Source organism: Macaca nemestrina, chromosome 13 (genome assembly GCF_043159975.1).
Source record: "Macaca nemestrina isolate mMacNem1 chromosome 13, mMacNem.hap1, whole genome shotgun sequence".
In the NCBI taxonomy this organism is placed as follows: Eukaryota; Metazoa; Chordata; class Mammalia; order Primates; family Cercopithecidae; genus Macaca; species Macaca nemestrina.
Genome location: NC_092137.1, coordinates 18,355,154 through 18,382,833, shown reverse-complemented (window position 1 = coordinate 18,382,833; position 27,680 = coordinate 18,355,154). Strand labels below are relative to the sequence as shown.

The following is a 27,680-nucleotide window of genomic DNA, read 5'->3' as shown; positions in this document are numbered from 1 at the left end:
CTACTGGCCTAGGAATCAGTCCTGAGCCCCTTTAGCCACCACCTAGCTAAGGACAATTGTGAGTACCTGCATAAGTCAGGGTCCAATCACAAGACAGGAACTATGTAGAAATTTGAACAGAGAAAGTTTAATATAAAAGTTACTAGCTATAACAGAGCACTAAAGTAGTAAGGGATTAGCTAATAAGAGGTAAAGAGTGCACTACAGAACACAGGTGTAGAAGAGCTAAGGAGCAACCACTCTCCCCAGGGCTGAAATAGAGAACCCTATCAAGAGTTTCTCACCCATTGCCCCAGGGCTGAAATCCAGACCTTGGCGGAGGTCATGGTATGGATGGCTCGCAGGATGGCAGAAAAGTTCTGCCATGCATACTCATCTATCTTCTAGGGTACTGGGAAAAGGTGGCTTGCCTGAGACACTGTGTCACAAAATCACTTGCTGCTGAGTACTGAGGATAGCGCGCAAGTGCTGGGGAAGTTGTCACACTCCAGGAGCCTGGTGCTGGGGAAGCTGTGCACAGCAGGAGCCTGGTGCTGGGCAACCTGTATGTGCTCCAGGACCCTGATGCTGGGGACGCTGTGCACTGCAAGAGCCTGGTGCTGGGGAAGCTGTGCATACTCAGGAGCCTGTTGCTGGAGAATCCATGCACTGCAGAAGCCAGGCACTAAGGAAGCTGTGTATACTACATGACCTAGGCATGCTGCAGGAGTCTGCCAAGAGAGCACACCAGAACTAGAAAGGACTATTGCTTCCTCCTAGAGGGACTTTTCAGTGTCTCCTACTGACAAAATTTAACATCATGCCAGACAGCAGGGGAAATAATTATTTAAAAGACCTATTTATATTTTTGCAAAACAGATAACAAAGGGTAAATTTGAAGCTGACAGGTAATAAATTGATAACTGACAAAGAACCTCTGAGAAGCAGCACCTTCTGATGTTATGCTGAGAGCCAGGTCACCGTCACTTTGGGTGTGAAATCCTTTCTATATCCTGGTTGAAGCCTCAATAGTTGATGCTCTGAGACTCCTCTCTTCCCCATGTGCCACTGAGTTATTCTTATGTTCCTAGGCTTCTTCTTTCCTCCTTTTACATAAATGCTCGAAACTCTATCAGGAATAAAGTGTCCAATGTCTGCCACTGTATAAAAAAAAAAAAAAAACAAAACAAAACAAAAAAAAACTCTCTATTCTGTCTAGATTTATTTCAATTGAGGGAGAAACAGTGTACATGTATCATGCTCCTATTATGTGTTAGGCACTCTCAAAGGTACTTCTCTGTCTTGTTTTAATCTTTAAAGAATGTAGGTATTTCAACTCCATTTAATAGAGGTTCATTAACACGGTTCAGGTTAATCAGCTATTAACTATATGCTTAATGTTTTATATGAATTTAATTATCCACTTATAAACTATGTAAGTTTTGTAAAGGTACCTAGACCTTTAATGCCTCAGCTTCCTTGTTTGTATAGTAGAGATAAGGGTAATATTGACCTCATACCATTGTTGCAAGGATTAAATTAGATAATGGTCCAAAGTCCTCAAAACTATGCATTGCACATTATATGAGCTCAATAAACATAAGGAAGTATAGTATTAACGGTGGCAGTGATATAAGTTGCAATAGTATTCAGGGCCAGATCTGTAGACCTCTGAAGCTCATTATCCTTTTCTCATGCATTACTGCTAACCATTTTTTCCTTTTTCACACAATCCGTTTCTACAGAGTGTGGCTCTAATTCCAGAGGTCTGAAGCACATAAAGGACTCAGTGGATGGATGTTATGAGAAAACTGCTTTAATTCTACCAGGATAAGCATTTCAGAAATAGACATCGTAAGAAATTGTCACGTCAACGGAGTCTGTATTCTAATATATTCCTGTTCTCTCCTCTCATCTCCAATACATGCTCCATCTTTAAACCAGCTCTCAGGCTCTCGTTAGGCTGTGGGTCTCATGACTGGTAAGAGCCAAGCTTATGATCTTGGAGACAGGAACAGTGAGATTAGAACTGATAGTAAATAAAAGATGTTCTGAGAAGCCCACTGCCTTTCCAGGAATAATGAGACAGTTCAAACCATTGGCTGCATTTGTCTCCTTCTCTTTCTTACTCTATGCAACAAATAAGTTGAGGTTTCTAGTTTGAAAGTTTATTATTGGCAGAAAGGTTAAGCACAATTCTCAGATCTGCCTTTGGCAGGAATTATCCTGTAATGTCAATATGATCAGCTTTCAAAATGGCTGGTTCCAGTAAATCTTGTTACTATTAAAGCTCTAGGTTCAGTATATCAATTCATGGAGATGTGTCCTATCTCTGCCACTTAGCAGATGTCTAGCCAAAGGGGTTACTTAATCACTCTGAGCCTCGTTTGTTTATAATATATGAATAATAATAGCAACTACCTTAAAGGGTTTTGTGGACAAAGATTTATAAACTACATTCACAGATATTTGCAACTGTGCCTAGACCATTGCAAAGTACTCATGATAGAGGCCAGCTAGTTATTTTACAAACTATTTTTCTCCTCTGGAGTATAAATCTAAACTACCATTCCAGTCTTCCTTTATGTGTGGCCAAGGACTGAAAATTCAAAATGGACAGAAGTTATGTATAGCACATCCAGCACTGACTTGTGAAAACCTCTTGTGTGATTTTCCATTCTCTTCCTCCATCTGCTAGCTGGAGATGCTGGACATCCCGCAGAGGACTCCAAGGCCCTGGGATTGGTAGATATACAGATGGAAAGATGCTGGGTTCCGAATCACTGCATGAAGGCTGCCTGCCAAATCCCCACATTGAAAATCATTTGAGTGAGTACATAGAACTCTACTGTATTAAGCTACTTAGGTTTTGGGATTCTTTCTTAGAGCAATAATCAATGACAATCTGGAAAATGTTTAAGAATCAGCACTCTGAAAAATGATTCCTGATTTGTAATATTTGCCAGTTTCCATGGTGTAAATACTCCCACTATGGCCAATTTCAAGTTACCAATCTGACATTACTGAATGTGGAGTTGCAAAAAGATGTGCATAATTGGTCCTCATGAGCTGATGAGTGCCAACTCCAGGACACCCATTTCCTGACTAATATTGCACTCAATAAATAGCAATACTTGTTGCAGAGTTGTTATATAAGTTAAATTTTAAAATAAATCTTAAGCCTGTAATAGCTGATGTAATACAGGGATTTTTGTACTTACTGAGCAAAAATTGAAGTCTTTGTCTTGTAACCTGAATTCCTGCTTCGACTTGTTGCTGTTGTTTTATGTTTGTTTGCTTGTTTTTCCATATAAGTACTAATACCATAAAAGAAAGTGAAAGAAAGAATTCAAATTCTGACCAACATATTCTGGCTCTTCAGAACACATGGAAGGTAGTTTTCTCATATACATTTCTCATGGATATTTCTCCTGAAAATATGCCAAAAATTACCTAATGAGGCAAATCAAATAAATGAAGACTCTAAAGTCTTAAGACAACAAGGAAACAATTAGCCTACACTTTGCTGTCCTTCTGGATTAGCCTTTAGAATTTCTTCTTTTGTTTATCCTTCCTTCTGGAATTAAAAATTGATCAAGGATAAATAAGCTTCATCCATAAGGTATTACATCCTCTCTGTTGGTGCACAGGCCCTGGTCAAGTAGTAGATCTCCTTAAAAATTTATCTTTTCATGGGTTTAACATAGGAAACAATCTGTTTGAATTAATTTTTAAATAAAATATGGTTTTCAAAATGTTCAAATGCTGGTATTGTTACGTTAAATAGAACACTCTCATCTATTTGCACTTTTATGTTGGAAATTACCTGCATTGGTGGACTTTATTTTATTTTTTGGGGAGCCAAAGATCATCTTAAAGAGAAAACTGTATAATTTTTGTTGTATAGTCTTTCAATAAAAATTGCTTGGTATCCAGAAGAGTTTGTGATTTGCCTTGTATTTAAGAAAATAAACAAACTTACAAACACAGCATATTAAAGGGATCTACTCTCTTCCCACCAACATCACATCATTCACACAGGCTGTCGGTGGGTTCTCCAGAAAGGGTGTGTGAATGTTAAGTGAACATCCGGCCTGTTTTGGGATGAGCTGCACTGGGGTTCTTCCCTGCATCTGGGTGTCCAGAGGGTCCACAAGTGTTTAGAAGAGGAGAGGATGAGCACATAAAAGAGTGCCTGCAGCAGGCACCATCCCATGTGCAGCCTCAATAATTTCCCATAACAGTCTTATGTGAATGACAGTGTTATTGCTATCTTATAAATGAAAGACTGAGATGAGAAAAAAAATAATACATGCCATGGTCACAGAACTTAAAAGTATTGAGCAGGGATTTCAATGCAATTTTGTTAGATGTAAGGCCCATTCCCTTTATACCATACAACTCTTACATTCTCTAAAGCGAAAAAATCTCAATTAAAAAATGAATTCCAAAGAAAAGAGATGCAAAATTTCCTGTGACCAAGCAATTGTGAGAAAAAAAAGTTATATATTTCCATGTAGATGAAAGCATAGTTTGGGTGGAAGTATACTTTAATATGCAAAGAGTTTTTCCTTAATAGGTAATTTAGAGAAACAACAAAACATTTAAATTTAAAAAAAACAAAATTTTCATCAAATTATTTAATTTTAAAACAGATTCTTAGCTTTATAGCATACTCAGGTTTTCTTTAAATAACCAAATCTGTTAGTGTGTTGAAAACACTATTGTTGGCACAACTTTAATTAGTGAAGTTTTACTGAATACCCTTATACGTATGCATCCTTGTGCATAAAATCACTTTATTAATTTGAAGAGTGTAAATTAGAGGCAATTTTAAATGCCATTTATGATCAATTGTAAAAACAAATAAGAAAATGAAAATTTGGAGAGATTAGGGAGGTTTTTCAGTCACATAGTTAGTAAGTATTGGGCTTGGATTAGAAGCCAAATTAATCCAATACCAGAGCCCTTTAGCTTTACCATAGTGCTTTTCCCAAACACAACAGCATCATCATTATTTTTATAATATTCTCAATGGTAGAACAAGAGTATCGCTATCTTAACGAGACTGCACCATCTTAAAGTTTCAAGTTTCCAGTTCTCAGAACTGTCCGTTGACATTTGGCCAAACTGCAAATGTCAACCCTGACCACAGTTTCAACAGAGCATAAGGGCCCTAACTGTAACAGAACAGCCAGCACTTTCCCAACCCCTCCCTAACAGAATCTTGCTTCAAAGCACACTTCTCCACCTGGCCCTTTAAAAAAGCCTCAGGCTGTAAGAAAAGTTTGCTCCTGACCCTGCCAGTCAGAAGCCCTTCTCAGGTTTACTCTCAATAAACCTGTCTCAACTGTAGAGCTGCCTTCTTGCCTCTTCTTTCCTTAATCTTTCTATTCCAACACTCAACATACATATTTCTACTGCCCCATTTTACTAATGGTGCCAGCAGTAAATCCTCTGTCTTCATGCTCTGGCTGAAGCCAATTTCCTCAAAGCACCCCGTTTCTACCACTCTTCACCAAGGCCCATCTTTTCTTTACATCCTGCCTCCTTCCTTGAATACATTAAACTATACTTAACTCTTATCTCTGGACTGCCTTGGTTTTATTTTACCCAACATTTAATTTTTGATTCAAATTATTGCTTATATTAGTCATTATTCTATCTTTTTCCATTTTGTATTCTTAATGTGGATTATATATTTAAATGTGTGCAGGACTGGACACTGTATGAAATGTCCTACATCTTCTACTAGGAAGCATATAACATAGGGGGAGCCAAGAGGGACTGTATTTACTCAGGTGCTCAATAAAAAAATGTTGAATGAATATTATCTAATTATTAGTGAATATTCTGGGTTGTGAAATCATCAAGGGCAAAACAGTCAATGCATACAGCATTAATTTAGTCACTGGTTCATAACAATAATTGAATTCCAGTGATGTGCCAGCCAATAAGCATAGATGCTGCTATATATAAGTCATAAGAAGATTGGAGAATTCCAAGCAGTTTTCCAAGCTAGGCAAAACACAATGCAGGCCTGAACTAAGGCAGTAGGCAGAAGGGTAGAGAAGAAAGCAGAAACATGAAGAATTTCCTAGGCCTAATGACTGATCAGATAGTCAGAGTACAGGGCAGAAAACAGCTTAGGAAAACCCCTAAGTTTGCAATCTGGGTCTCTAGACTAAACTAAACTGATGATGAAGTACAGGTAAAAAGCAGGACTAATGGGATTGACCATTAGTTTAATTTAGGAAATACTGAGGATAGGACCCAAGGAATATCCAGATAGACTTAGATAGGCTTGATGCTTGTAGAGTTGAACTTCTTTGGAGTGGCAAGCCTGAAATAAAGGTTTGAAGTCATCAATATACAGTTAGCAGTTAAAACTGTACAGGTGGATTAGATTGTGCAGAGCAATTATGAAGGACCAAAGAAAAGTGAGTCTGGTAAGGGACCCAAGAGAACACCAATATTTAAAGAACAGGTAAAGAAAGAATTGTCAGAGAAAGAAACTAAGTAGGAACTTGAAAAACAAACAGTGGCAGAAGCAGGAAAAAGATGTCTTCCTCGACATTCATCTTTTTTATTCCATTCAATGGATGTTTAAAATTGTTTGCATTCTTCTCAACAAGGACACTACATTTGTACACCTCTAGGGGGTGCCATTTACATAGAATGCAATGTAAACGGCCCCTTCAAGGAGTTGGGCAGCTCTATGATGGTGTATTTCCCCCAACCCCTTTACCATTCGACTTCATGCTCATGAACAAGCATTTGTTTTAATTTATAGACATTAAGAACAAGCTTTCTGCTCCCACTTCCCTCCCACTATCACCTCAAACTCTTCAGCCACTTTAAAGAGGTTTCTTTAGGTCCTCTGCATATCATGGAAGCCAACTACTCTATTAATGCTTTCCTGATGATGCAGCCCAGTTCTGCATACAGTTTGTACAGAAATGCTATATTTATGGAAACAGTTGAAAAATGAAATGTCAATATACCCCTAACAGTCATTTCAACAAAGGTGCTTTGTCAGTTCATTTGGGACTTGCCATGATTGTGGTGTATTTCTTCTACTGTAATGATAAAATGTTCAAAAGTATCATCAGATAGAGAACTCTGTACGTGCTCTATATGAAAAGATGTTCCCTTAAAGATGCTGCTCTTAATGCGCAGTGTAAAATGCTTGCAGCTTTTATTATGTCTTAGATGGGAAACATGTTTTACTGCATACCAGAGTAGCAGACGTCAACTCACTTTTCAAATTGAGAACAGCTTTTCATTTTGTTCTGTTCAACAATTTCTGGGTCCTAATTCAACCCTTCCCTCCCTCCATCCTAACTCCCACTACCATGAATTTGTACTAGCAAAACAATGTCACAAGCTGCTTCTTCTAACAGCAAGGACAGTATGTGCGAGGTGACAGGAGGAAGATTTTGGAGACAGGAATCTACCATGCTCTCTCTCCTTTTATATACTAAGAATAAAAAAGGGGAACTGGAAGGTGAAATATTTATTACCTCAACATTGCTGATTGAACACAATCCACAGGAAACCCAGATGTCCAGAGAAGTAGATCAGAGAGGGAATATCATGGGTCTGTAGAGCCAAATTTTGATTTCTAGCCTCCTGTGTAAGTAAAAAAACCGGCCATCTGTGAGGCTATTAAAACCTAATATGGGAGCATCTCTCACAATCCTCTTCCAAGTGCTACTTCCTTATTTTCTGATGACTAGTAAAACAAGTTTATTCCTTATAAAGTTTAAATATCACTGAAAGTTTCAATTTGATTTCAGACGGTAAGTAACTTATATAAAATTTTGATGTATTAAAAGAAATTGGTGAGTTTGTACTTCTTAGAGAAAAAAATTCAGATCTCATTTCATTTTATAACTGAACGCAAACTTTGAACCAAATACTATTAATATATCTTAAACACAAAGTTGATTGAGACTAAACGGGGTATAACACAGACATTCTCTTTATAAACATTCTCTGCTGGTGGAAGAAATTGTTAGTTTTGTTTTCAAAGAAAAGAGAGCCCACACTCTAAATGTAACCCTCAAAATTAGGAGACCTGAGTTCTAATCCCAATCCCAAATCTGGATGAGTCTGTAACTTTCTGTAACCCATGCAATTCCCCAAATGCAAAATAGGAAAGATATATTAAGTTTGCTCCAAAGAGCTATTACAAGCAGAGGTGAAGTAATTGGTGTGAATGTACATTGGCTTCCTCAAAGAACGCTGAAGAAATGCAAGACAATGATTTTTTTTTTTTTGCAACAATGGATAATTATTTTCCTTCAGTTTTTTTAGATAGCCAAGTTAAAAGTCAGTGATGCCCATTTAAGAAGCAAAATCACAGAAACATGCAGGAAAATTTGGAATCAATTTATTTAAAGACATGTTCTTTGCAGCTGTTATTCATTAGGATACTTTTATTGACGTGTCCAGAAATCTTTCCTAGTAGTTTAGGCACGCGGGGGCTTTGAGCCCTATGAAGTATAGCAAATTGCAGATGAATTGGTCCAGAAGTGTAGGTTTGCTTTAAAAAAAAATGCTTTGTAAAGTAGACTATTCTCAAGGGAGTGATTGATTGGGGGGAGGGAAGTATGTACTGACACTTAAAAGATCCTTGACCTTCTGGAATGCACATCTAAACTTCTGCAACAGTAGCCCAAAAGGACTGAAACTCAGTGTTCAAAAACCACTTTTAATAAAGCCAGGTTTCTCCAAGGATCCCAAACCAAATGATCCAGGGATAATTAGTTTATAATAAGGCAATTTTTTTTTTTAAGAAACCTGTTTTGGTTTGTTTTGTTTTTTGTGTTTTTTTGTTTTTGTTTTGTTTTTTTGAGCAGGCTTTGTTGTGGTGCATCACAAATTTTTTGGGTCTGAGGAAGTACAGGAGTTTGCCAGGTGAACTTGGAAAAAGATTCAGAAGGAAAAAGAGTAATTTATTAGATGGACGAGCAAATTCAAAGACATGAAGGTTCTGAACACAGAGCTAGTTTGGAAGAACCATAAGCATTAATTAATTAATTAATTTGCTAACTTATTCTTTATTCTTCATGCATATTTTGAGCTCCTACTACATGCTGGGTACCATACCAGGTAATTGATACAATACGTAACTGGCATCAAGCAATAGTTAATACAGCGGAAGAGATGGACATACAAATAATTTGAATATAGTAGGTTAAGATTTAGACAGAGAAAAGAATGAGTCCTTTTCTCAGTGGTGGAAAAAAGAGAAAGGAGAGGGGAAAGGGGTTGGTATCAGCAAGAAAAGTCTTCCCAGGAAAATGCAGCATCTGAACTGTGTCCTGAAGAACAAAGAAAATGTAGCTATGTGGAAACTGGGAGGAAAGGGTCTCCCAGGTAGAGGATCAATATGAAGAAATGACCCAAAGCTAGCAAAAATTGGTGGGATGTAAAAATTACAAGTAGTCCTGGTTGGAGGTTGGATTATGTGGGAAGGGGTGATGGTGGGGGCAGTAGGTGAGAGAAGAGGTGTGAAGATAAAGTAAATAGAAGAGACAGATGGGAAGAGATGAAATCCCACAAAGGGCCCTGAGTGTCATGCTCAGTTAAAGAATTAGGGTTTGAAATTGTATTGGAAGGTCTTTGGCAGGGGAGTATGTTGATTGAATTAGCTTTCAGGAAAGTCTCTCCCTAAAGGGTGGGGTAAGAATATCAGTGGGGAAGACCAGGGAAGGTTGGTGCTGAGCCTCTACATATGGGCTACAAAGTTAGTAGAAAGTTAGTGGGGCCCAAGCATCCATAGGATTTGGAGCTTAGCACTATTTTCCTCTGGACCCTCCCACTGACTCTCCTTGAGCTCATTATGATTATAGCACACACATTGCCTGTTCATTTAAGTTGAGCTCTTTGAAAGAAGGAACTGTGCCATAGTGGCTGCTTTGTTTCTGGAGCTTAGAGTCTTCAAGAGTAATTAGCAATAGGAGAAGCAGAAGTTACAGGAGGAATAGAGGAAGGCTGTGCACATAATAGGTGTTTGGAAACGCCTGCTGAAGTGAATTGATAACTCTCTCTGGCATTCTCACTTGATAATGAGGCTTCAGAAAAGCCTTGACAAGATCTGGCTGTTATTTGATCCTGCTGAAGTGAAGGTAACATCTACTTTTCTGGATCGTGATTGGATAATTAGATGTAATATATGAAAAGGACAAGGCAGGTTTTTAGATCCTGAATATGTTGTTGATTTTACTTGTAAATAAACAATGAGAAGAGATGATCAATCCCTTTAGTCTCTCAGTTTCTGAAATGGGCTCTCCTCGACTCTCTTCCTCTACTAGCCCTGCTTTCCCATCTACTTCTCCACAGGTAATGACTTGTTTCCAGATTTACTAAAATATGAAAGTTATTACAGCAGAACTCATTTATCTTCCCACAAGCCAAACCACCCAACCTCCTGTATCAATGTCCATACTCCCTGTCTTCATCCCGTCACCTGGGAAGAAGTGTGCTTGTCTCTGTCTGAGGGCAACACCCTGACTTGTGTACTGGATCTCATCTCCATTGAATACTTGAGAGTCCTATAATTAATCTCTTTCCTGCACCATCAGCTTTTCTTTCTCTATAGCATCATTTACATCATCCTACAGTCATACTATAATATCTCCATCTTCAAAAACAAAACAAAACTGTCTTTTTTCTTCAAATCCCCATGGAGCTAACACCTCATATCTGCTGTCGTTCTTGAAAGTTTTCTTAACTTCTCTCTCCTCATTCCTTCTCACCTCACTTTCTGTCCTTTATTTCTTCTAACTGGGATCCTGTCTTGCCATACCACTGAAGTTGCATTTTTCCATCACCAATGCCCTCTGAGCTGTCAAATCCAACAGCTTCTTTAGTTTTTGCCTTGACCTCTCAGAAACATTCAGAATAAATAAATTTTTGAAACTCTTTCCTGTTCTTACTTCCGTAAAGCCACTCTTTGCTGATTTTGCCCCCACCCCATACCTTGCTCCTTGTCAGTGACCTTTGCTGAAATATTCTCCTCTACCAAATCTTTAAATGAAAGAATACCCAACGCTAACCGACTGGTTCTCTTCTCTATTTGAGTTCTGTTGATTATATCCAGCCTATAGTATCCAGTCAACAGTTTGCAAAACTATCCCTTTGCTGATGGCTTCTACGCTTACCTCTCCAGCAATGAAATCTCTCAATTTCCTACTTGACTTTTGTACTTAAAGGTGGAATGGGTATCTCAAAATTTGCATGTTAAAAAAGAAAGAACTCTTTATTCATTCTTTTAAACCCAATCCTTATTATCTCAGTAAATGACTCCTCCATATCTAGTTGGTATCCTTGACCATTCTTCTACTCATCTCTGCAAACATTCCATGAGCAGGTTCCATATTTGTTCATTTTTTTCTCCATCCAAAGATGCCATTCTTGTTCATATCCCTCCATCTCTCTCCTGGACCACTGTAATAACCTCCTAAATAGCATCCCCAACTACTCCCACTCCCTCATAATCCATACTCTATACAATTCCAAGAGTGTTATTTTCAAAACTTAAATAAGCTATGTCTGTCCCAACTGTAAAGTTCTTTAGAGACATTCAATAGCACTTAGGATCAATCTTGTAGCCTGATGTAAATACCTTACTTCATCTGGCCCTGGACCAACTTCTTTCCTCCTTTAGGACTATTTGCAACCTTACCTCATACTCTAAGTCTCTTTCATTTCATGAAACACAAAAAGCTCAGTGTTCCTGGTGCTTTTTCTGCATGCCTGGACCTTGACAAGGCTACCTCTTAGCCTAGATGTCACTCAGAGATAGCCCATTGTGTTGATCACACCATCCTCTAATAATTCTCTACATGGCAGCCTCATGTTATTTGCCTGTATTTATGTTTATCTGACCACCCAACTCTCACCTAGGTTTTTTGTCCATCCTTTTACAATTATGTATCTTCAACACATAGAATAGTCCTGAGCACATAGTGGGGACTCAGAAATAAGTATTGAATGAGTCAACTGAGTTTCTTAGGGTGCTAGAATGGACCTCTGAGATCAACTCAGCCCCATAACCTCATTTTACAAATGAGGAAACTGAGGCCTAAAGAGGAATAGTTGTTTACTCAGAATCACTTGTGGGCAATATGAAGGCTCTTTCCGGTTGATGCCATTAGAATCCTCTTTATTTGAAATAATACCAGAGCTCTGTATGTAAAATAATACACACAAACCCTATTCCATTTTCTGTGAAAGTGCCTCATGGGACATGTCAGGTCTACATCCTGGTCTCAGCAATGAACTCTGATGGGAGGCATGTCTCCTAATAGGTAATCTCTAAAATTCCAAAAAGGCCTAAACAATAAAAAGCCAGGCTTCTGGAAGCCCTGGGAAACTGTAGGTCTCAAAATGGGTAGATTCCACATTTATGTCAAGAGAGGACAAATGCTGAACTTCGTCAGAGTGATCGAAAACACATGTGTTGTCTTGCTTCATGTCCCAGGGAAGTTGTCTGTCTAAGACTGAGCTTTTAGTTTCCATTTCTTCCACCTTAAAAGACCAAACATGTGCCAACCTGGCTGCATCCCAGACAATTGAGCAATATAAGGCTGGAGAGTTAGGGTCAAAAAGAAAAGCCTTGAATGTCAATAGAAGGTGTTTGGCATTTTGAATTTCTTTTCTGTGAAGTCAGCAGTCTGCCATTTAAAAATTAAAGCAGAAGAGATGTGATCAGGTCTATATTTCAAAAGGATTACTCTGGCTATATTTGTGGAGGATGGATTGGAGGAAGATAAGACTGACAATGAGGGGGCCAACTAGAAAGTAGTTATACTGATCTAAGCAGGAGATAAGAGGGTGTGAAGGGAGAAATGGCAGTAGAAATAGAGGTAAGTGGATAGATTTGAGGTATAACCATACTCAGTACATCTGATTAATAGGACTTGATAATTTTTTCCTTGTTTCCAGATGCAGCCATGAATTAATTTCAGGCCAGTGAAAAGAAAGCAGAAGCAATGTGTGTAACTTTCAAATAATCTTCTGAAGGATTTCTATCCTAGGTTCTCTAGCCCTTTCTACTATCTACAATTTTGTAGCAGCTAGGGCAATCTTAGAAGGCACATTTACAGAATGGCAATGCCTCCTGTTTATTTTCAGGTTTTTACATGAAAAGGAAACATCCTTCTCTCTTATTTAAATCTCTGTAGTTTTAGATTTTCTTATAACTTTTTCTTAAAATTTTGTGTTCCTTATCTGTACCCTAACTTATCCTCTCACCCATCCAACCCAGGCATAGGAGAAACAGCATCTGCAAATCCTGAAGGGACAGTGGTAAGAGAGGTTCCTGCAAGAGCCTTAAAGAGCCAATAAACATAGGAACCAGCAATTAAAGGCCTTCCATGAAAACCTTGTTTTATAATTTCTTCAAGGAAAGTTGGAGAGGATGTTGTGAATTTTTGAAAACTTAATAACATTCATATCCTTTGCTACACTTACATTATTTAAGCCCAAATAATAAACCAGAGTTGTACACAAAGAGTACATAAAAGGGCATTACACTGTTGTTTTTATTAGCAAAAAATCTGAAATCAACATATACACCTAACAACGTGCAATGACATGATTAAATAAATGTGATCTATTTTTAAAGTGCGATACTCAGCACTCATTAGAATCATAACTCAGAAGAATATACAGGACTGTATTAGTCCATTCTCACATTGCTAGAAGGAACTACCTGAGACTGGGTAATTTATAAAGAAAAGAGGTTTAGGCAGGAGAATGGCGTGAACCCGGGAGGCGGAGCTTGCAGTGAGCCGAGATCGTGCCACTGCACTCCAGCCTGGGCGACAGAGCGAGACTCCATCTCAAAAAAAAAAAAAAGAAAAGAAAAGAGGTTTAATTGACTCACAGTTACACAGGCTCTACAGGAAGCATGGTTGAGGGGGGCCTCAGGAAACTTACAATCATGGCAGAAGGCGAAGAGGAAGCAGACAAGTCTTATGTGGCTGGAGAAGGAGGAATAGGGTGAAGAGGAAGGTGTTACACACTTTTAAACAACCATGTCTCATGAGAACTCTCTCATTATCATGAGAACAGCCTGCAGGGTAGGGCTCTTAGCCAGAGTCTCTAGGAATCAATGTAATGGTACAATCACCACATTAAATAAATAAATCATCATTAACCATGATCCTTAGGGGATGGTTTGCATTCTAGAAAACTAATTTACTTTCTTCATTCACTCAGTAAATGTGTTTGGAAGGCCAGCTACATACCAGGCATGTTATAAGTGAGACAGAACAGTGATAAAAATGGCCAAAACCTCTGCCCTCGTGGAGCTCACATTCTTGGGGTCTGGAGCAGACAGCAGAAAGGTGAACACATAAAATATTCAGAATGTAACAAAGTGATTAGTGCTATGGAGAAAAATGGAGGAGGGCAGATCAGGAAGGGAGCTAAGAAATGCCATGTTGGGAGGCAGGAGTTAGGAGTATAGGAGGGCTGTGTTACTTAAATAGCATGGTCATAGAAGGTCTCAGTGATAAGGTGATAATTACACAGAGATCTGGAAGAGGCAATTCTTATTGGAACCTCAGTTTTTTAAAAAATGTCTTTTAGACGTCCAGGTGTTACAGAAAACAAGGTATTACTCATATGATACTAATTTGCAATTTTATTAGTTTGCTGAGGACTGTATGCATTCTCTGATAGTTTCCCCATCTTTGCATAAGGGTTTGGACTAGATGATGTCTGAGGACACTTCTGGCCCTTAAAGTTTCCGGTTTAAGCACTGGGGGGGAGAGGGGGGATCATTCTGTGTTCCAACTATTAGACTCATACATTCATCCAACAAACATTAACCGAGAGCCAAATGTGTGCTGGGCTTGTAGACAGTACCGTTAACAAGGTTAGGATGCTGATTCCACCTTCCAGAAGCTCCCAATGGAATGAGGCAAACATGTTCATTGTGACTTGGAGGCTGTGCCTGCATTTCTCTGCTGCTGGCTGAGAAGCGAAGACTCTCTGCCCTGCGCTCCTCCAGCCATTCTGCACACTCATCCTAGGGAAGTCCAGGACCATCCATCACCCAGAGGCTAGGGCTGGGCACCACAGCCTCCCCAGGGCCCAGCCTCTCCCTTCAAGAGAAATGTTTCCTGGACAGGAGAACTGTCTCCGAGGCTGATGATGATGATGGATGGGCCAAGGAAAGCATTTTTTATCCTCAAGCAGTACACGTGTGCATTTTCACTCTGGGGCCAGGTTCTGACTGGGATGCCTGCAGTTCTATGTTTTCTTAGCTGTTGTCACCTTCCCTCTTTCCTGACAAATGGACCCATTTCACAGCCTTAGTGACTCATGACTGCTTTAGGAAGTCTAGATTAACCTAGTGTGGCATAGGAGGAAAATGAAGACAATTATTTTTAACTTGACATCTTAAACCTCCATCTTCATCTTACCATGCCCCTGTGAAAAAAAAACCTACAATGATTCTTTCTTGTGCTTGGGATATGATCTAATATTCACTTCCGTCTGGCTTAGACAGTTCCAGCCTTCTCTCCCACATGCAGGCAGAACTCTCTCTCCCAAACATGCCATGGATTTTTCTACCTTCACACCATATTCAAATGGTTTATTCCTACCAACGCCTTGCCCAACTATGAGACCTTCTCTGGGAAGCAATCTCTGACTGCCCCAGGCCACTGTGATGTGTCCTTTGAGGGGTCACCCTGCACCAGCTGCACAAAGCCTGGGGTGCAGAGTGCTTTTGTTCATAGATGAAAGTCTTAAATTGTCTGTGACTTCTAAGGGCAGAGGAACTGTATCCTATCCATCCCCTCCCGGCCAACCACACCAGGCTGGGTGCCCAGCACATGGAAGTTGTTGTATAAAATTTCATTAGCTGATTGATTCTTTCAGTGGTTCTCTCTAATTCCATCAGCAAGCTGGCAGAGGACCAGATTTCATAGTTTAAGCCTTGATCACCCTAAGATGAGACTATGGTTTACCAGCCCAAGAACGTGATATAGGAACACCTATGTCTGAACTCCTAGGTCAATGCTGATCAATGACTTCCTGAATCAGGCATTTCTGATGCAGAAAGAGCAACTTTCTAAACCAAAAACATTTCAAATTTCTGGTTTTGCCAACAATTCCATTTTGCCTGTATAGATCTGCCTTAAATAATAGATGGGTCTTTTTTATGTCTGTAACTCCGCAAGCATTGTTAAAACAAAACAAAACAAAAATTGTACTTATAACTATGTAATTTTTAAAAAGTTAAAGAATTTTCAGCATTTCTTCACAACAGTGGCTTTCAAACTCCAGGGTGAATCTGAATCACCTGGAGGACTTGTGAAAGCATTGGTGTTCATCCCCCACTCCAGTTTTGGACTCAGTATTTCTCAGATGGGGCCTGATAATTCGTATTTCTAATGAGTCTCCAGGCAATAAGGATGCTGCTGCTTACACTTTGAAAATCTCTGCCCTATCCTAACACTTTTACTTTAAAGTATTTTTCCCAAGTATTTGTCTGCATGTTATCGTTTTCCAAAGTTATTATCCTAGTATATGAAATTTGTGCATTTTAATTATTTTTCTGAATTATAAAGAGTCTACTCCCTATCACCAAATAAAAGGACCTGTTGGAATTTGGGGATAAGATGTCCTAAGAGGCACAATAACAATTACTTAACTCTTCTACAAGGTGGAGCATTATTAAGAAGATTTTTTTTTTTTAACTTTTAGGTTCAGGGATGGGTACATGTGCAGGTTTTGTTATATAGGTAAACTTGTGTCATAGAGGTTTGATGTACAGATTATTTTGTCACCAAACACTAAGCCTAGTATCTAATAGTTATTTTTCTTCTACTCCTTTCTCTCCTCCCACCCTTCATCTTCTGGTAGGCACCAGTGTCTGTTGTTCCCCTCTATGTGTCCATGTGTCCTCATCATTTAGCTCCCACTTATGAGAACATGCAGTATTTGGTTTTCTGTTCTTGCATTAGTTTGCTAAGAATAACGGCCTCTAGCTCCATCCATGTTTCTGCAAAGGACATGATCTCATTCTTTTTTTATGACTGCATCGTATTCGATAGTGTATATGAACAATACTTGCTTTATCCAATCTGTCATTGATGGGCATTTAGGTTGATCCCATATCTTTGCTATTGTGAATAGTGCTGCAATGAACTTATGCATGAATGCATCTTTATAGTAGAATGGTTTATATTCCTCCGGGTATATACCCAGTAATGAGAATGCTGAGTTGAATGGTAGTTCTGTTTTTAGCTCTTTACGGAATAAAAACACTGCTTTCCACAATGGTTGAACTAATTTATACTTCCACCAACAGTGTATAAGTGTTCTCTTTACTCCACAGCCTCTCCAGCATCTGTTATTTTTTTGACTTTTTAATAATAATCATTCTGAATGATGTGAGATGATATCTCATTGTGGTTTTGATTTGCATTTCTCTAATGATTAGTGATGTTGAGCTTTTATTCATATGACTTTTGGTCACATGTATGTCTTCTTTTGAGAAGTTTCTGTTCATGTCCTTTGCCCACTTTTTAATGGGGTTATTTCCCTTGTAAATTTGTTTTTCTTATAGATGCTGGATACTAGACCTTTGTCAGATGCACAGTTTGTGAAAATTTTCTCCCATTCTGTAGGTTTTCTGTTTACTCTTTTGTTAGCTTCTTTTGCTGTGCAGAAGCTCTTTAGTTTAATTAGATCTCTATTTGTCAATTTTTGCTTTTTTGCCATTGCTTTTGGCATCTTCGCCATAAAATCTTTGCTAGGTCCTATGTCCAGAATGATATTGCCTAGTCTTCCAGGGCTTTTGTAGCTTTTGGTTTTACATTTAATTCTTTAATCCTTCTTGAGTTGATGTTGCATATGATGTAAGGAAGAGGTCCAGTTTCAATCTTCTGCACATGACTAGCCAGTTAACCCAGCACCATTTATTAAATAGGGAGTCCTTTCGCCATTGCTTTTGTCAGTTTCATCTAAGATCAGATTATTGTAGTTGTGTGGCTTTATTTTTGGGATCTCTATTCTGTTCCATTGGTTTATGTGTTTGTTTTTGTACCAGTACCATGCTGCTTTGGGTACTGTAGCCCTGTAGTATAGTTTGAAATTGGGTAACATAATGCCTCCTGCTTGGTTCTTTTTGCTTAGGATTGCCTGGGTTATTTGGGCTCTTTTTGTTTCATATGAATTTTGAAGTAGTTTTTTCCTAATTCTGTAAAGAATATCATTGGTAGTTGGATAGGAATAGCATTTAATCTATAAGTTGCTTTGGGCAGTATGACCATTTTAACGATATTGATTCATCCTATCTATAAGCATGGAATGTTTTTCCATTTGTGTTTGTGTCATCTCTGATTTCTTTGAGCAGTGGTTTGTAATTCTCATTGTAGAGATCTTTTACCTCCCTAGTTAGCTGTGTTCTTATTATTTTTGTGGAAATCGTGAATGGGTTTGTGTTCCTAATTTGGCTCTCGGCTTGGCAGTTGTTGGTATATAGAAATGGTGGTGACTTTTATATGTTGATTTTGTATCCTGAAACCTTGCTGAAGTTGTTTATCAGCTTAAGGAGCTTTGGAGCTGAGGCTGTAATATTTTCTAGATACAGAATCATGTTATCTACAAACAGAGACAGTTTGACTTCCTCTGTTCCTATTTGGATGCATTTTATTTCTTTCCCTATTCTGATTGATCTGGCCAGGGTTTCCAATACTATGTGGAATAGGAGTGGTAAGAGACAGCATCCTTGTCTTGTGCTGATTTTCAAGGGAAATGTTTCCAGGTTTTGCCCATTCAGTATGGTGTTGGCTGTGGATTTGTCATAAATAGTTCTTATTATTTTGAGGTTTGTTCCTTCAACACTAGTTTGTTGAGAGTTTTTAACATGAAGAAATTGAATTTTATCGAAATCCTTTCTTGTATCTATTGAGATGATCATGTGAATTTTGTCTTTGGTTCTGTTATGTGATGAATCACGTTTATTGATCTACATAGTAAGAAGATATTTAGCCCAAAGTGATTCAGTCAGGAAATCAAGTTGATCTGGTGTTAAACTTGTCTAGTTTTTTTTTTTTTTTTCATTGGTGTATCTCCAGCTCCTGGAAAAGTGGTTGTCACTAGACGGTATTCATTAAATCTTTTGACTAAATTTATGAATTAAACAAACATTTTCTTCATACACTCTAGGTAATTTAGAGGTTTCTAGGAGAGGTGTTAAGTGCAGACAATTGGGGCAGGTTCCTGCAGCACTTGATGAATACTTTGCTTCAAAACAAGCCACTTCACAAAGAAGAATCATTAGCAAGCTGCAGTTGGTTTTCATGTACTGCAAAGGTTTTTTTCTGTGATGGGTAAGCAAGAGGCCCAAGTTCAACTCTCTCCTTTTCACAGTTATATAAGCAACCTGCATCCACAGAAATGCTGTCTGTGGTTTATGTGTTCACTCATACTCTGTTACACATGGTTTCTTATTTTAAGTTAGAAACACTTGTGTGCACAGATCAGCTGAAAATCAGAAATTAAATGCAACATGGGAAGCACTGGTGGGGACCCAGCTTCCAAACATGTATTACATGAGAATACTAAGACTTTTCTTTAATGTCAATTTAACTAAAGCAAATAAATTATGCAACGTTATTGGCTTATTCCACTGCCCTTTTACCAAAACAGAGTTCTCTGTGCACATAGTTTTTTAACATTTAATCAATAAACTAGAGTGATCTGAGCATCTGGCTCCCTTAATAAGGGGATTGTGGAAACCCCGGGCAGTAAATTAGATTTAAAAAATTTCTAAAATGAGAGAAAATTACATTATAAATGTGACATTAACATTCCAAGGCACCAGAACCTCCTTGAGACTGCAGAGTCTCTGATTCAGGTAGGGATCTATACAGAGCACAGCAAATACTTAGATCACTCTTAAGATGGGGATGGTCAAACCTATCAGGAATAGTAGCTTCATGCCAAACCTGCAGGAGCCCTTTCCCTTCTTGACCACTGGGCAGCTTCTTTGACAAACACCTTTTAGGGATTCTGAGAACATTGCACCCCCTGCCATCTCTTGGCAAAGAACAGCTGAATGCTAAAGGCATATTTTCTCAAAGTGCTTGTTAATGACTCGACTGTGGAATTACTTGCTGGGCTGCTGCTCTGGAGTGGTCATTACAATATTTCATTCTTCTTGCTTAATTTCAGGCTGTGCTTCCTCCGTACATAAATACATCAAGCTGTATAAAAACCAGAACTTTTATCTGCATACAGGGGTTTAGAGAGTTCGTTTCTCCTGCTCTGTAGGACAAGAAAAATCATTGTTTCCCGCTTTGATTTAGAGATTTGATTTATGCAGGTTTGCCTTTCAAGCTTCTGTTTCAGATGTGCTAACTCTCAGGTTTGCGTGCATTTGCCTGGATTTACTGACATGAGTTTAATTCCTGATTTACAAGCTGCAGGCTTCAGATGAAGAATGAATTTTGATTTAGGGTAACACATTCTATACGGCTTCTATTTTCCACTCAGATTCAACTATTAGTTGGTTTTAGCACAAACTGAGTTATGGCTTTTCCTAAGAGGCCATTTTTTGATGAAATTAAGATGGATTGAAAACCAAATCTTTCCCATATAACTACATGAAATAAAGTCCCTTCCTACAAGTCTGACTGACATGAAGTGGGGCCTCCAGAGAGAAGCTCCCCTGCTTCTGCATAGTTCTGCTGATTCGTGGTTGAGCATTGAAATCTTCTGGTTCCTCTCTCATGATCATAGGTTTGTTTCCTCATTTATGCATTCTCAAAACTCTTTGCAAAGATCTTGTACAGTTGTGTGTCACAGGATAAGCAGAAAATGTTCTACGCCTTTTAATGTGTTGACGAACATCCAGTGTTCTGAACCACCCCAAACACACAGGACAGCAAGTAAAACAACAACAACAGAAGAAACCCAGCAAAACATGTAAGTCTTCATGTGCATATAATTTAGTGTATTCTTCTATTTGGATCTTTGAGATATGCTCCTTAAAAGTTGGACAGCTCTTGATGTATAATTAATAAAAGTGGTCTTTTCTCCAGTGTCACTTGGGTAACAGTTTCTTGAACTGATCAATCTTCAGTCTGCCAAGGATATCCATTTGCCTCAAAGATGTTTATAACCATTATAGTAAAAATGTGAAGTGAAAGGAAAAGGTAACTTCTGACTCTATCTCAAAACTACAATTTAATGGCAAACTCCATCTTTAACTTGGCCTGGGTGACTTAAATATAGAATTTTTTTGTTTTGTTTTGTTTTTTAAGACAGGGTCTCACTTTGTCACCCAGGTAGTAGTGCAGTAGCACAATCTTGGCTCATTGCAACCTCCACCTCTGGGTTCAGGCGATTCTCCTGCCTCAGTCTCCCAAGTAGCTGGGACTACAGGTACATGCAACCACATCCGTCTAGTTTTGTATTTTCAGTAGAGACAGGGTTTCACTGTGTTGGGCACGCTGGTCTTGAACTCCTGACCTCAAGTGATCTGTCCACCTCGGCCTCACAAAGTGCTGGGATTACAGGTGTGAGCCACTGCATCTGGCCAATGTAGAGTTTTACATAAGGAAGACTCATTGGCCTAGAAGAAGAAGAGGTGAGAACTTGCCTTTTGTGGCCAGTGATTATTGGGCAAAAAAGGGAGAAAGGAGAGCAAAGTGATCAAGCACTGGATGTTCTGAAGAAGGAACACAGACATATCAAGAAAGGGCTGGTGAACCAGCAAAGGTATAGGGTCAGAGCAAAGGCCAGGGTCAGGCCTTTGAGGCTTGAGCCAAGCAGTGCGGACCCAGACTCCAGCCAAGCAACTACTTTACAACCAGGAAGAGCAGAGAGTCAATATCACACCTCACACATATCCTGCTCCCATAGCCATCAACACAAAATCACAAAGACACAGCCCTCTGCCATAAACTCAGCTGCCAGCTTGGAGAAAAACAGAGGAAGAAAGAAAACACCCAAAAGTTGAGAGTCTATTTGGATTATTGACCAGAAACAGAGTTATTTGAAGAGGCAGCTTTAATTATGCAAATGAACAGAATTGACCAGAGAGGGGCATATACAAAAGATGAAATCAGCTATCAAAGAACAGTAAATATATATTTTATTTGAATTTATTTATTTAATTACAACTGTAAGTATGTTTGTGACTTGTTATGATTGCTGAAATGCACTAATTGTTGTATCTATGTATTAAATGACTTATTAAAATTATCTAGGGCTGGCACAGCTTACTGCAGAGCCTCAGGAATATTTTAAGATATTGGTTGGTATATATATTATTTACGTAATGCACTATTTAATCACTTGGTTTCTTTTAATGGTTATTTTTATGCTAACCTTTTATTTACTGCTTGTGTGATACTAGTTTTCCAGTTACAAAAATGATATAATGTTTCCTTTTAAAATTAAGTTTTTTAAAAAAGAGTTGATTTTAAAACAATATTTAGTAAATAATTGTGCAAATGGATAGCAAACATAGCAACAATTATAAAGTTGGTATCAAAATATCTGAAGTTTGAGAGGTGATACTCTAATGAAAATTATGGGATCTTCATCCACAGGGAAACTTGAAACGTGCACAAGCACCTAATAATTCTTTCGATAACTGGAAGCAACAGCACCAGGCTGAGCCCATTAAGGGAAGGCTGATTGGTTGAGAAAATCATTCAAAGAATGAAGGGTACTCACATTGGAGCCCTTTTTATGTGCTGATGCTTTACATATATGGTTCTAATGTAATCTTCACAGCAGCTCCGTGGTTATATTTTAAATGAGTACACCAAAGGCTTGAGAGTTAAGAGATGGATCCAAGTTCATGTAGCTAGTAAATAGCAAAGCTGAAACGTGAACCCTACTCCCTAAGAGCCAAGATGGGGACTAAATCGAAGTGCTGAAGTTTGTCATTGAGATTCATTAAACAGCTACCCCCCCCCAAAAAAAAACCAAAAACAAACAACAAACAAAAAAACAGCTGTCCCAACAGTAGTTGGGCCTATGTCTGTCTCCTTTCAGATTTCTCAAACAGCAGCTGGATGTTGTTGCCCCACGGGATGAAAAGGAGGATGACAGTCTCTTAGCCAATAAGTAATGAGGACGGCTCAGAGACCTTGACCTCTGAGACCGTGCCCGGGAAGCACCTCAAATCACCAGGGTGTGACTACTCACGGGCAAATAGAAGGCGAGGGTCGTCTGTTGTGGTCATCCTGCTGCTAAACTAGAATCCTAGCCTGGGGAGTCAGCAGTAGTGTCTCTTAGTTTATAATTCATTCGAAAATTTCAATCCCCGCTTCTTGAAATAGTTCAAGGGTATGGTGATGGGAATCTGAGTCTGTTACTGGTCGGGCAGGTCGTTGGTTTCCCGAGCAAATGCTTCCCCCTAGTGGCTATGACTGGTCATTGCATGTACCTCCTCTCAGGACTCGCTTCTGGAAGACTCTAAGGAGACTGTGCAACGTGGATCACAAACAATTCTCCTTCACCTCCTACCCCCGGTAACTGCCCCACCCAGTTATTCCTCAACAGTCCCTCTGTGCTCGCTGGACTGCCGTTGCGCCTCCTGCCCACCCTTCCCAGGGTACACTGGCTGTTTCCAGACTTCCGGGTCCTCTCACCCAGAATACTGTTTCTTCTCTCCTGTGCCTGGGCCAGGTTGACAGCACTTTCTGAGCATCCGCAGACCCTGAAGCTTTGGGTACAGCGCCCTCTTCTGCTCATTTCAGTTTCACGCATGCAACTGACGCGCCCCAAAACCCGACTGGAAAGTCTTCTCCAGACTTTCTATCCCTTAACGCAACCAGCCTAGAGGACTAGGCCTGTGGAAGAGGGATTTTCTTAAATGCTGAACTCTTTTACGAAGATGACTGAATCAGTCAAGGTTTTTCAGAGATAGAACCAATAAGCTAGAAAGAGACAGAAAGGAGAGAGGAGAAAGGATTTATTAAGGGAATTTACTTACTTTGTAAGAGAGGCTGAGAGGTGTCACGACGGGCCGTCTGCAAGCTGGAGAACCAGGAAAGGCAGTTGCATGGCTCAGTCCGGGTATGAAGGCCTCAGAACCAAGGAAGTCGATGTAACTCTCAGTCTGAGGCCAAAGGCCTGAGAGCCGGTGGGTGGTGGAGGTGGTGGGGACAGGGAATGCTGGTGTGAGTCCTACAGTCCAAAACCCAGAGAAACTGGAGTTCTGACGTCCAAGGGCAGAAGAAGAAGGGCATCCAAGCTCTGGAAGAGAGAGAGAAAAATTCACTGTTACTTCGCCTTTTTTTTTTTTTTTTTCTGTTGGAGCCCTCAGTGGACTGAATGGTGCCCCCACATTAGGTGAGGATGATTCTTCCTTATGCAATCCATTGATGCAAATGCCAGTCTCTCCTAGAAACATCCTCAGAGACACACTCAGAAATAAAGCTCTACCAGCTACCTAGGTGTCCCTGAGTCCAGTCAAACTGACACCTACAATTAACTATCACAATGACTAAGAAAGTAACTTGATTTCAGTAAGTCTTCTTCTCAGACTCCTTTTGCAGCCTTACCCTAGGATCCTACAGGAAATAGAAGAGGAGAATTTTGTTTCTCTGAAACTCATCGTGTCTGCAGTATGACCCTGGGCTACACTTCTAGACAAATCTTCCCAGAACTATCAGCACTTACTCCAAGACCTCCAGCCCAAAGGAGCCAATCACTGCTTCCCATTTCACTGATAGCCACCACCCTGTCTACTTGTACCCTCTTAATTTCCCAAACTTCTAGTCATCCATCAAAGTTCAACTAAAATGCTTCCTGCTCCACAAAACCGTCATTATTCCCTAAGGCTTTAGCCTGAGATGTTTCCCTCCCTCCCATCTCCCTATTTGTTCTGAGACTTTCTTCAGAACAATTGTCACTTTATTACCACCACTGCTGCTATTGTTGCTAGTGCTAATTCTACTCTTATTTATTTCTTTTTAAATTTTGTTTTAGGTTCAAGGGGTACATGTGCAGGTTTGTTACCTGAGTATATTGCATGATGCTGAGATTTGGGGTATGAATTCCTGTCACCGAGGTACTTAGTACCCAGTAGTTTTTTGACCTTTGCCCCCTCCTTCCCACTCCCTCCAGTTTCTATTGTTGCTATCTTTATGCCCATGAATACTCAGTGGCTAGCTCCCAGTTATAAGTGAAAACATGTGGTATTTGGTTTACTGTTCCTGCATTAATTCACATACAATAGTGGCCTCCAGCTGCATCCATGTGGCTGCAATGGACATTATTTCATTCTTTTTTATGGCTGCATAGTATTCCATGGTGCATATGTATCACATTTTCTTTATCCAACCCAAGCAAAGTCTACTGTTCGTGGCTTTCCAGTGGTTGGTTGGAGGAAATAGGAAGACTATGAAGGAGTCAACAGTTCCGAGTGGGGACTAACCCCACCATAAAGTTCAGGAAAACATTGGGCAGAATATGATTAATATTAGGAAAAAGAATATTGCCATAATAAGAATATTTTCATGCTTATTGTGTGCCAAGTGTTAAGCAAAACATGGCTTATTTAATGGCTTCTTAAATATACTCCCCAAACCCAATAGAACACACATAAAAGACCCACTTTATATGTAAGGAAGCTGAGGCTCCTAGAGATAAAGTAGCTATCAGCTAACTGTGGCCACGAAAATGTGGGATAACAGCCACAGAACTTTGCTGGCCTACAATGATCCGCCTTTATTTACTCATGGGACACAAGGCTGTGGCTGGGCTGATCTCAGATGGTCTTGGGCGTTAGTTTGCTAGGGTTTCCATAACACAACACCACAGGTTGGGTGGCTTAAACAACAGAAGTTGATTTTCTCACAGTTCTGAAGTCTGAGGGTTTAAGATTAAGGCCTGGCTGCCGGCTTGCTGTGTCCTCACCTGGTCCTTTCCCTGTATGTCCAAATGTCCTCATATAAGGACATCAAGCATATGGGAGTAGGACTTCTATTGGCCTCATTTTCACCGAATCACCTTGTTAAAGGCTCTATGTCCAAATATAGTCACATTCTGAGGTACTGCATTAGGGCTTCCACAGATGATGTTGGTGGGGGTGGACATAATCCAACCATTACAGTTGTTTGTGCGTTTGTGGAGAAGCTGATCCTTCATCCACCTGTGAGTCAGCCGGAGGCTCTGCACCTACTTATTCACTAATTCATTCAACACAAACCGAGGCCGATTTTGTGTGAGGAGCTCATGAGGCACAGGAGATACAATTGTAAATTACACAAGTTTTCTATACTCTTACAGTCTCATGGGGGATACAGACAATTGCCGAAGGTTATCTTAAGAAATAATAGAGTAAAAACCACAAGCAGTGGGTATTAGAGTCTTAGATTTGGCTTCCTACAGGAAGTGACACATTGGAGCTGGAGCCTTACTCCCCACATAGAGAACAGAACACACCTTCCTAGTATAACATAATAATGTGTTTGGGAAAACATCTCACCAGTACGATACTTAGCATATGGACTAACACATAATAAGCAGTACTCAAAAAATATTGGCTAAAAACACCACAGGATCAGTTTGGGAGGGATCAAGGACCCTGGTTTTAAGTTTTTTTTTCTTTTGTTTATCTAGGTATCAAAGAAGAAGCACAAAAAAGAAGAAGCTAATAAGAAAAATTGGGCCTTTTATCTACCACACTGAGATTACATAAATAAAACTGATTTGAAAAATAACTGAAAGTTATCAGATGAAAGTAGACACATGAAAATAAATACTATAACACTATCAGCACATATGGAAGACAGGCCTGATTTTTGTCCAAGAATCTGGTGTTTTTCAAAAGTGACTCAAAATTAGGAAAACCAAAATCATAAATAAAAAGGCTGATAAACTTGTCTACATATTTTTTAAACTTTTGTATGGTAGCATACACACATACATACTTACACACACACACACACACACCCCTGTGAGGTTGACATTTAAATACATTTAAAAAAAAAAAATTGCAGTACATATGAAAGAAGAGTTATATCCCTAATCAAAGAGCTTTCAGAAAATAACAAACACCCAATAGAAAAGGAGAAGACTCAGTCCATACTAAAAAGAATTATAAAAGGTAAATTTATGATAAATATAATTTAAAAGTTACATCTCATTATGAATCCAAGATACATAATTGAACACAAAAGTCATAATTTATCATCTGCTGAGAAAAATTTAAAATATTGGAAATTGCCTCTTCCAATAGGTGTTGGTGGGAGTGTAAGTTGGTACAGCTTTCTAGAGGAGCATTGATAATATGTATCAATATGTGAAATGTTAATCACCTTGACAATTCTAGGATGTTCAGAGATAACTTGCCAAACTGTACAGATGTTGCACAAAAAGATTCATTGAATATTTAATGCAAAAATTGAAACAATAAAATATTTATCTGCAGGAGAACATTTATAGATTAAGTTTTTTAATAGATATAAAAGTGAGTCAAATTTTCTATTTATCCTTACACCAGTTTCTAAATTGTGTATCATTTAAGGAATTTGTCAAATTCATCTAAGTTGTCAGATTTTTTTGTGACACAATATATTTGCTCATACTATTGTCTGGTTGTCTGAGTAATAATCTCTTTAGGGTCTGTAGTCATGCTCTCTCTTTTATTCCTGATATTGGTAATTTCTGTCTTCTCTCTTTTTTCCTGATCAGCCCAG

General features: G+C 39.1%; 1 protein-coding gene and 1 long non-coding RNA gene across 50 annotated transcripts in view; one reads left to right on the top strand and one right to left on the bottom strand.

Moving 5' to 3' along the window:
• LOC105479897 (uncharacterized) overlaps positions 1-27,680 on the bottom strand; it is a 226,813-nt gene that overhangs the window by 144,139 nt on the left and 54,994 nt on the right. For 13 of the 48 annotated variants that reach the window (XR_011611511.1, XR_011611510.1, XR_011611509.1 and 10 more), the window contains exon 1: positions 23,179-24,115. Coding sequence is in view for 7 of the 48 variants with exons in the window: in XM_071076267.1 (XP_070932368.1) it covers positions 23,179-23,215 (37 nt within the window). In the remaining 41 variants the exon portion in view is untranslated. The other 35 variants (XR_011611484.1, XR_011611486.1, XR_011611491.1 and 32 more) reach the window with 19 other exon arrangements.
• On the top strand, positions 23,414-27,254 carry LOC139357776 (uncharacterized). Of its 2 annotated transcripts, none has more exons than XR_011611527.1 (3): positions 23,414-23,504; positions 24,967-25,048; positions 26,602-27,254. It is a non-coding gene; the product is annotated as an uncharacterized lncRNA (long non-coding RNA). The 2 variants fall into 2 exon arrangements; XR_011611526.1 differs by lacking the exon at positions 23,414-23,504 and adding an exon at positions 24,202-24,327.